Raw genomic sequence first — 10440 nt, 5'->3', positions numbered from 1 at the left:
ATATTTTATATGTTGTATATTTTATATTATATAAAAATATTAAAATAAAATAAATATTTAAGATGCCTGCCACTTCCACAATTTCCCAGCCGGCCCGAGCTCCGCCCATTCGCCCTTTCCCTGGTTCCAAGCCACGCCCAAACCAACGCAGCTCCGCTCTTCAACGCTTCGCGCCGCGCTCGGCAATTTCCGTCACCGCGCGCGCCGATCCTAACGTCACCGCTCCGCTCGCCGCTTAAGCGGTCGCTCCTTCGTGAAAACTCGCCGCAGCTTCTTCGGCTATTTCCGGAGAGAACTGCGGCGCTTTCTCTACCTCCCACCCTCCACTTTCCCTCTCCAAGGCGCGACGCCGCGGTGCATTGTGGGGGCGCGCGCGGCGCATTGTGGGCCGGGAGGAAGGAGGAGAATTCCTCTTCCCTCCCTCCCCCCTCCGTGTGACTCGGAGCTGAGGTGGCCGCCATCTTGTCCACCAGCCAAACCATCCGCCGCCGCTGCTGCCGGGCTTTTGAGGCCTTGCGGGGAGAAAGCTCCGAAGCGGCCTCTTCCTCCCGCCTCCCCGCGTAGGGGCAGAGTGGATGCCGGGTCCTTCCCCGGGTCCGTGCTGCTGAAGACCTCGGAGCCGGGCTCCTCGGGGATGGGCCGCTCCCGCTCGCGGAGCTCGTCGCACTCGAAGCGCGTCAAGAGCTCCAAGCACAACAAGAAGAACCGGAGCCGCTCCCGGTCCCGCTCCCGGGAGAAAGAGAGGGCGAGGAAGCGCTCCAAGTCCCGGGAGAGCAAGCGGAGCCGGCGGAGGGAGTCCCGCTCCAGGTCCCGCTCCAACACCGCGCCGTCCAGGAGGGACCGCGAGAGGGAGAGGGAGCGGGAGAGGGCCTCCTCCCCGCCCGACCGCATCGACATCTTCGGCCGGACCGTCAGCAAGCGCAGCAGCCTGGACGAGAAGCAGAAGCGCGAGGAGGAGGAGAAGAAGGCCGAGTTCGAGAGGCAGAGGAAAATGTGAGCCTTTGGGGTATAGGGGGAGATGGGGGGGGGAGCGACGCCAATAAAGCCGCCGCCCCCCATGGTCTCTGGCTAGTGAGGTGGTTTTTCCTGGAAAGAGGAGCTGCTGGTGGGCCGGCGGCGAAGGGGCGGACTTCGCAGCAGACGCTGCTCTTGGCATAAGCGCGTGGGGGCGTTTCTGATTTGAAGAGAGACAGCGGGTGGGAGGGCTTGGGCGGGGGCGGGGAGGGAGTAGGGGATCCTCCGAAAAAGAGCAGGATGCAACTGTCATGGATGCTGGGACAGGTCCTGTGTAGCACGTGTGTTGAAGATCCTGCTGCTGTCACCTGGCTGCACGCCCACGTGCCCTCTGAAGGAGAAGGACAGCCCCTTTTTGTGTTTTCCTCCCCTGTTTCTCTGTTGCAAGGAAGGCCTTTCTTCCTCCTCTGGCTTCTTTGGACTTGGCCTGCCTGCTGCTTGTCAAGAAGGTTCCGGCCTCTCTTCTTCCCTGTCACCTTTTCAAGTTTCCAAGCATGCAGTTGCATTTTCATTTATTGCATTTATTCCAGTATGTAGAACCATGGAAAATTGTAGAGTTGGAAAGGGTCATCTAGTCCAACTCCCTGCAACGCAGGAATCCGTAGGCAGCTTTATTTGCTGAATTTACTTGACAGCTATCAGGGTGGGGAGGAAAACCCAGGAAGGTTTGCTTGATGGAAAGTTATACTAAAGGGGCACTTTTCTGGGGTGATTTCTTTACCTTGCTCATGTCGTTGTAATATACTCTGCAGATGCAGTCGACTTACACCGCTTTATACAAAGTTGGACCATGGGTCCGTCTAACAGGATAACGACTGTGAGCTGCTCTCTGGGGTTTCCGACTGGAAGTCTTTCCCAGCCATTTGTGCAGATACCAATGATTAAATATGGTGTCTTCTGCATGCGAGGCAGGTGCTCGTCCATTAAGCTGCAATCCTTCCCTTTAGAGGGAAGGTTTATACATTTTGAACCAAGTCCTTTTCCTAGACTGTACTGTCCGTAGTGGTGTAGCAATACTTAGGATGTGCACGTAGACATAGAACAGTTCTCACTGCAGCTCTTTGGTGTTACTACATTGCAGCCCAAGCTCTCACTGCAAGGGAGGTTTCCTGTACATCATGTTGAAGCACTCCCTCCCCCTCTCATTCCTCCCTTAACATGCAGGCTGAACTAAGCAGAAGGAAGAATAGTGCTGCATATAGAGACTTGGTGAAGTGTGTGGGTTGCTAAAAGCTTCAGAATGAGGCACATTGAAGTGTTCTGGCTGCAGTGTTGCACACAGAACAGTTGCAGTCTTATAGGAGAGAGCTATCTAGATCTGTAATACATCTCTGATAATTATTCTTGAATTTCACACACACACACACACAGCCCTGGTTGATGCCACATGTATCTTGGTAAGTGGGAAAAACAATTCAATAGATTTAGTTAGAAGTGCTAGTGGAGTACTACTGGAGGATTGGAGCCTTCAAAAACTGTTCTTTGTTCACTTGATGAACAAACTGATTTATTCTAATGCTATCAGAATCCTTATACCAGTATAGTACACACACAAATACTGTTCTTTTTATAAGCAATGTAAGCTTATTAGCATTTTATCTGTGCTCCACATTTTGAACAGTAACTGGGTTATGAACAGTGTCCAGTGCCTTATTCATGCAGATCACCTTGTGTGCAAATGTGACATTTGTGGGCCGTGTAACATAGGATAAGGCTGCTCATCCCTGCTTGAAGTAGGGATTTTGTTACCATCAGTACTCCCTGTTCAGGGAAGGTGCTGCTGCGTTCCATGAATACATTACATTGTTCAGAGAAGTTGGCCACTCTGTGGAGCAGCTATTTGCATGAAAAAGCCAACAGATATAGTGTCTGAACTGGCACTGAGCCACTGTAATTAAAGAAACCTTTCTGATCTTTTATTCAGCTTAGAGAGGGAGTAGTCTATCCAGTGTAAATTAGTTATAGTGCATTGTCTTCTGGGATTAAAAAAAATACTTATTTGTACATTTGAAAAATTAGTTCTTCAGATTAATTTTATTTAGTTCACATTCTTTTTTGATGGGTTCTGTAGACACATGCTTCTGAGTGTTTGACAGAAGGCCCGCTTCAGTCTTATGACTTGTGAATGGTATTGCTACATGAAATGCATTCTTGCACCGAAAGGTCAGCAGGGATCATGTCCTAATGAGAAGTAAAGTTTGATCCTTGACTCAAACTGAAAAGCAGAGTTGAAGGTGTTTGTGTTGATCTGTTCCTGCTAAGTAATTAAAATCTTGACTTACAGAACTGTAGTTCTGAAACTGTAAGAATCCATAGTTTGTGGAAAAAGCTAATTAGCATTTTGTTATTGTACAAATCGGTATATTTTGGAAATTGCAGAATCCTTGGATTCTGGAGTAGGTGGGTTAATACTGAGTTGAACCTCAAAATAGTAAGAGCAGAAGTGCTTGATGTAAAGAAGGTAGAATTGTCAAAGTTCATTGGTAGAACATGGGCTTACCTTTCTGGATAAATATAAAATCACATATACTTTATAAAAATCAATGAGGTCCCTGCTTAACCCTGACACATCATAATTTAAAAGGTGATTTGGTGGTAGGCTAAAGCCATTAAATACCTTGGAGACTTACTGTAAGCCAGAGTTAAGTGAGCTGCTCCAGTGGTCTTTAAGCATAAGGCCGTTCATCTTAACATGCAGAAGGAAGCAACATAATGCATTATTTTCTTATTAAAAGTTTTTGTACAGTATCCTGGAAAGAACTATCTGTGGGGGGTTGGGGGGCAACCCTACATATTATGTACCCTCATTAGCTTACATGATGTATGCAGCATAGCGCACAGCAAGTTTTTAAATGTCCCATCTCCATAATGTATACAACACATTTTTATAGTGTCAAAGGATTCAACTGGCAGTATGAGGAGTCCTTGTGTGTTGTGCTCTCAGAATCCTAACAGCTTAACTGATACCATTCAGCAAAAAATATATACCATCACATTTAATGGGCAGGAGCTAAGGGTATGCTTCTCTTACAGGAAAACCAGCGGGATTTATAAGAATGTCACTATGGCCCCACGGTTGCAGGGAAAAGTTTGAAATTGTGATGAGACAATTTTTTTGCCCCATGTCCCCCCAAACATCCCACCCCAAATACATTAATAAAAAGTAATATTTGGCTGAAATGATTATCAGCACTACATTATGATAAAATGCTGCCTTGTTTTCATATAGCTAATAATCAAGGAGATGATTATGTGACACTGTTTAAAAAAGGCAGATTTTGCCCCTGTGGCTTGTTCTTCATGTTCACTGTAGCATAAAGCTTTGGCATTTCTGACATTAAATTGTATGGTTATTTAAGGTGATAGCTAATTGGTCCTGCCCATCAGCAGAACAGACTTCCGAAACAGGACTACTTCTCTTCCCTGCAGCAACCATTCCCCTCAGGAGGGCTGTGGGATTCTCCAGAGCAGATTGGGTGGGCACAGAGGGAGGTGCTGCAGAGAAGAGCAAGGAGAAGCTTTTTTTAAAGCCTATGTCGGCTTGTGTAACATTGTGGCTTTTTTTCTTTTTTCTCCCAGTGGCATACCTGAAAACTGTTACAATACAAAATAAACAACTAAAATACAGAACTTAATCACATTAAAGCAAAGAAATAAAATCAAGTGCAGATGAGTCTTTAAACTTCCATCAAACCAATGCTCCTGAAAAGGCAGGGAGAATAAAAGGGTGCTGTCTCCATTGTAGCAGCCTGCCAGATCATACTTGGCAGTGATACTTGAAGAAAGGCCTCTGGTGATGACCTTGTGGGTCAAATACATACGGTTCAATTTTATTTTACATAGAAATAGATGGTTTTTTAATTATAGCATGCTTGGCATTGCTGCACAGGTGCATGTCCAATTGACATGCGGGTCCTTTTGGATCTGGAAGGCAAAATGGGGGGGGGGGCTCATACGTGCTCCACTGTTGCGTGCAGGGGCCAGGAAAGCACACACCCACACCCTGTACGAAATGGTCTCTGCCTGTATTTAGGGACTTATGAAAGCGGAGGAGGGGGGGAAGCAATACTTACTGTTGAATCCTATAGATCCACTTGTATACGTATGCAGTGCCTGCTATGCAGATGCACACATCTGTGCAAAACTTAATAGATGATGTATCACATTGGAGGTGACAAAAAAATCATTGATTTGGTATTTCTGTCCTTGCAGCCGGCAGCAAGAAATAGAAGAGAAGCTTATTGAGGAAGAGACGGCTCGAAGAGTGGAGGAACTTGTAGCAAAGCGGGTAGAAGAAGAACTGGAGAAACGGAAAGATGAGATTGAGCGGGAAGTTCTGCGCAGGGTGGAGGAGGCTAAGCGCATCATGGAAAAACAGTTGCTCGAAGAACTCGAGCGACAGCGACAAGCTGAACTTGCAGCACAAAAGGCTAGAGAGGTAACGCTCGGTCGTTTGGAAAGTAGAGACAGTCCATGGCAAAACTTTCAGTGTCGGGTTGTGCCTCCTGTTGCGTTCAGAAGGAGATGGAATACAGCAAATCTAATTCCCTTCTTGTGTAAACTTGCATTGCTGCGAAACTTAATTTCTAACTTATTCAGAGGAGCTCACTGATACCTAAAACAGTTACTCTCCTATAAAAACCTGTGCAAAGGATACTTGAATTTTAATGGAACTGACCTACATATTTGAGAATGGTTTGAAACTTTTGCCATGGCTGCAGGATATATCCACAGTCCTTTCTTATGGGGGCAATGGGTTAAACAATCTGTGACTATGTATCCCTCGTTTGTTTTGTTTTACCTAGACTGTAAGAGGCTTTATGCCTTCAGTCAGGGGGCGGGAAATAAAAAGCAGGGTGCAATGCTGAGCTGCACTACCTTTCTTTAAACAAATAGATTTTCTTATTCTCCCTTTAAGGCAATCACACATTCTTCTTCAAAACACAGTGGAATAATTCCGGAACTCTGGTCCCATTCACTTCCTTCACAAAAGGCATACGCCAAACTCATGAGATCCATTTTTTCAGTGACTACTAACAACTTCTTTTCCTCTAGACTAGAGAGTTGTAAAAGAGCAGGTTGTCCTTGTCTGAAGTTGAGCTAAACATGTGACTTCTTCTGTCAGCAGCTGGAGCAGAAGCTGAAAATGTCTTTCTGTGAGGCAGTCAGTAATTTGCTACTGGAGGTTTTGATGCTTGCCAGCACTAATCACTCCAGGATCCCAAAACTTCAACTCATTTTCACTCTACAGAAAGCCGTGCTGAGTGTCAGACAACTCATGCCAATTCCCCCCCACCCTAATTCGTGATTTGACCAAGTTGATTTAGTTCATTAGTTGTCAATAGGAGAGAAGCTTCAGTAAGATGATTTCCCCATCCCCCCTCATGATTTTTTGTATGATGCAGGATGTTTAAAATACAGAATAACTGCATGTGCTATAAATTCAGTTTGATCTTTACAAATCTAAACTTTGGCTATAAGTAACCGCTGAATTATTTTTAAGATTTCAGTTTGAAAAACAAAACTTTGTATGGTGGATTTTGGCTGGAGTAATGGTGCCTTCCCAAAGAGTAGATAATTGAGCAGCAGGGAATAAGCATGATAATGGCTGTTCCCATTAGGACACTTTTATCACACATCGTAACCTTGAATTCCTGGAGTGAAGGGTGCCAACCTGTAGCTGGTTACTAGACATAGCAAGAAGTATTTTCTTCACATACTTGCTTTGTTTCCTATTTACTATATTTTTGTGCAGACCTCAGGCTGATTTAGCAAAACCTCCACATATTTAAATAATTTGAATATTTATGATGATAACTGAAATTATTCTTGAACCTTCTTGCAATATTTTTGCTTATGGTTTGCATAACAAAGTTTCTTTAAAATTTATGAAGGGAACTCTAGTTTCAGATGCGATTTCAGTCTCATACTTTCCCTGGATTCCCGGACTCCAGTTTAAATTGCAGAAGGGACAGTTTGATACTGTCTCTTAAGCTTGTCACACCCTAGGATGTTCAGTCCATTCACCCACGAAGGAAGCCCATAGTTCCTACGGAGTATGGATTGCCATTTGTACTTTTCGCTAACAGTAAATGTATTTTTTTTCTTATTAATTGTTTGCCTTAGGAATGTTTTACATATTTTTGTTCCTTCTTACCGTAAACATCTGCATTCCTCAGCTCAGCCTTCCTTGTATGTTGTTTCTTTATAAATGGTTGAGCTGCTGATGCAGGCATTGCCAAGCTAACAGTACAAATCATTTTAAAGAGGAAGCTGGCGCGTATGGCAGCCGAGGAGCACACTCTGCAGGACACTGGACAAGACAGTAAATATTCAACTTTTAATGCTGATTAAAGGAGTATAGGTAAAGAATACGTAGGTATACATGATTGGTGAGACAAACTATTCACTTTATTTATATTTTATATATTACTCTTTTAATTTGGTAAATACTATCCAGTTTTTGTAGTTGTCCTTGTTGATTTGTGTGATATTAAAATACTAGTAATAACTGGCTAGGGTTCTCTTGACTAGGGAGGGTTTAGTTGATTGCTGTTTGGACTGGGAGGGATGATTTAAATTTAGAGCTAGAGACCAAGTTTAGTGGCTGCACAGTTTGCTGTTTGAAAGACAAAAGACGGTGGCTATAAAAGCTGCCCCTTTAAGACAGTTCACAGAAGAAATTCCTAGGAAGACTAGTGCAGATGGGTGAGTGAGTATTTTACTTTTCTAACATCTTAACCTGTCCTCCCCTTTAGGAGGAAGAGCGTGCAAAGCGTGAGGAGCTAGAACGAATACTAGAAGAGAATAATCGAAAAATTGCAGAAGCACAAGCTAAATTGGTAAGTAGAAGAAAAGTTTTGATGTGCAGCTATAATTGTGTACAACCTGGCAATGTTAAGAACACTTCAGTCAATTTAAATAATTGGATTTGAGAACATTTAACTCTGTGCTGAATTGTAGCTAAAGGTCAATGATCTCTCTAGTTCCCTGAAAATTGATTCCAAAAGGTTGGGGGACCTTCCTAAACATCTTTGCGAAGGGTGAAAGAGAGACATAGAGATCAGCATGACCCCAACAAGAATTAAAATACGCTCTGGTGCTGTTCTGCAAATGCTTGCATAAGTGCTAGTGGATGAGTTTGCACAGGGTTAGCGTAGCTGTGTTCTGTAGCAGTTTTCATGCCTGTGCAACAGTTTTTACCAGTGGAAGAAATAATTCAGTTTCACTTGTTTTTGTATAATAATCTCATGCAATGAGCGGAACAGGTCTTTTCACATGCAGCAACTGCAACTGCTGCATCAAACCCATATTTCAGATTTCTGAGATCTTGCCTATTCTTGTTGAAGCTAATGGTAAAATCTTGGTCTTCAGCTATGTATAACCACGAGAGAATTTGAAGGGGCGGGGGGACTTACTGATTTTACTTTGCAGTGCCTTTATCGCACTTTTGGAGCATGCTGCCTTGTGAAAGTGTTTTCAATTTTTTTTAAAAAAGGAAATAGCTTGTGATAGGTAAGGGTCATGAAAATGACTTGCTTTGTTTCCTTAGAATAATGAGAGTATAAAGAGGTATATAAAGGTAGGCTCAATAGCTGGGGGGCAATGATACTGTATGTTCAGCCATTTTGTTTGTAGAACCCTAAATAATTTAATGGTGTAGGATTTGGCTGTTTTTGGCAAATGTCTTCTGCAGTATAGGATTGTTGGAGCAGCAAACAGCGTGTGAGGATATCTAAATTCTACTGTTTTCATGTTATAGGCTGAAGAACAATTGAAAATTGTTGAAGAACAAAGAAAAATTCATGAGGAGAGGATGAAACTAGAACAAGAGAGGCAACGTCAGCAAAAGGAAGAGCAAAAAATGATCCTAGGCAAGGGAAAGTCTAGGCCGAAACTGTCATTCTCACTAAAGAGTCAGGATTAAATTTCAGCTCTGAACTCTAATGGAAAATGAAACAAAACTTTGTATAGTAGCTTCATGTTGAAGTGTTTTTTATTTTATTTCCTTTCGTGATTTTTTCTTTTCTTTTTGGACATCTGAAAAGTTAGCTTGTTCTAATAGGGGCTGTGCTCTACATCTCTCTTATTTTAATGTCTATTGAGTTAAATCCTTATCAGATCATTGTCTTCTTAAAGAATAAATCTGTTTTGATTCTATGATAAAATGACTTGATGCAGGTCAGGTCATTTTATGAATTATGGTATGGTCTGATAAGGTTTTTACTGACCCACTGATCTCAGAGTTATACTCTGATGTTACTTTTTAATGCTGGTTTGCTGACTTCTTAAAAAAAGTTTGGCAAAAGTATTGGTAAATTCCCACAGTGTACTGGATCCTCAGTGATTTGTTATATCGGTGTCTTATGATACTATCCCACTATTGTGCTTGATGTTCCTGATACAGGTAAGGAAAAAGTTGGTCAGTGTTGGCTGGAGATGTGTAAAGGGAGTTCAGTATTGTCTCTGCTAGAATTGTTTTTATTCCAGTGGTAAAATTCAACCAGCATTCCCAATTGTGTAAATAAACCAATTTGCCGAATAAAGTGAAGTCTTAAATTCATACGTTTTAAGTAAATTTTTTTAGTGCATGTATATTTTATGTTAATGAACAGAAACTTGTTTTCCCATAACCAAAAGCACACTAGTATTAAGGTCACTAATATTTTTCATGCTCTCTATGCCAAGCTTGCACATACAATTTGAAACTATCACAGCTGTGCGGTTTAGTGGCTATCGCTGGCTTAGAGGTAGATTTTGTTTTGGTGAGATCCTCATTTCATCTGCTGCATCTTTCTTTGTCCAGCATTCAAAGAGTTAATGAGGCTTCTGTGTGCCTAGTGGAATTGTTTACTTTTGAAACTTCCCTCAGTTTCAAAAGCAGTTTGCCATCCAGCATTACAGGGTTATACTTGGGAACAAGTCAAAATACCCTTGTGTTCATGAAACTAATTTTTCCTAACGTTTGCATTCTTCCCCTTTATCTTCATCCCACCCCAGCATAATGGACAGATAAAAAGTGTCACATGCATATTTTTTTAAAAATTCTTGTGGCTACTGAAAGTATTTGCTGGCATGTCCACCAGCCATTAATAGTTATGGTTTGTGATATTAGACTGGTGTAACAGTCTATGTATGCCATTTGAAGCACTTATTTTTTTGACATAGGAAGTTTTGCAATTGGATCACTAGAATAATTTTGTAAAGGCTTTTTGTGTTATTGTAATGGTAAACACAAATGAAGGTTAACATGCTAGTCCTTTTCTTCAGGCACAGAGCGTTCGGATCCTGCACGTTTTTGTCCGTCCCAAAATATTTTTGGCACCAAGATAGACGGATTAGTTTTCAAACGTAACTGTTCTAGTGGAATTTTTTTCCCCTCCCCAGTTGTCATGTACAATGTTTCTACTAAAACTGCAGTATCCA

General features: G+C 42.5%; 1 protein-coding gene across 3 annotated transcripts; it reads left to right on the top strand.

Moving 5' to 3' along the window:
• Nucleotides 1-374: 374 nt before the first annotated feature.
• Nucleotides 375-9577, top strand: ARGLU1 (arginine and glutamate rich 1). 3 transcript variants are annotated; one of them, XM_083501369.1, is made up of 4 exons: nt 389-993; nt 5227-5452; nt 7773-7856; nt 8777-9577. In XM_083501369.1, the coding sequence occupies exons 1-4, from the start codon at nt 635-637 to the stop codon at nt 8939-8941; spliced, it is 834 nt and encodes a 277-aa protein (XP_083357495.1). In that variant the 5' UTR covers nt 389-634; the 3' UTR covers nt 8942-9577. The 3 variants fall into 3 exon arrangements, 1 of the variants encoding a protein (XP_083357495.1); XR_014525574.1 differs by having other exon boundaries at nt 417-993; nt 7282-7856; nt 8777-8816; XR_014525575.1 differs by lacking the exon at nt 8777-9577 and having other exon boundaries at nt 375-993; nt 5227-7339; nt 7773-7814.
• The last annotated feature ends 863 nt before the right edge of the window (nt 9578-10440 follow it).

Source organism: Podarcis liolepis, assembly GCF_965112155.1.
Source record: "Podarcis liolepis genome assembly, chromosome: 4".
Lineage (NCBI taxonomy): Eukaryota > Metazoa > Chordata > Lepidosauria > Squamata > Lacertidae > Podarcis > Podarcis liolepis.
Note: the sequence above shows the minus strand (reverse complement) of the source record. Positions and strands in the feature narration are given on the sequence as shown.

What these genes read in the sequence shown, in the direction of transcription:
- ARGLU1 (XM_083501369.1), top strand. Translation starts at nt 635, where the DNA reads ATGGGCCGCTCCCGCTCGCGGAGCTCGTCGCACTCGAAGCGCGTCAAG. An exon ending in TTCGAGAGGCAGAGGAAAAT is followed by an intron (nt 994 to 5,226) that starts GTGAGCCTTTGG and finishes CTGTCCTTGCAG; the next exon opens with CCGGCAGCAAGAAATAGAAG. An exon ending in CAGCACAAAAGGCTAGAGAG is followed by an intron (nt 5,453 to 7,772) that starts GTAACGCTCGGT and finishes CCTCCCCTTTAG; the next exon opens with GAGGAAGAGCGTGCAAAGCG.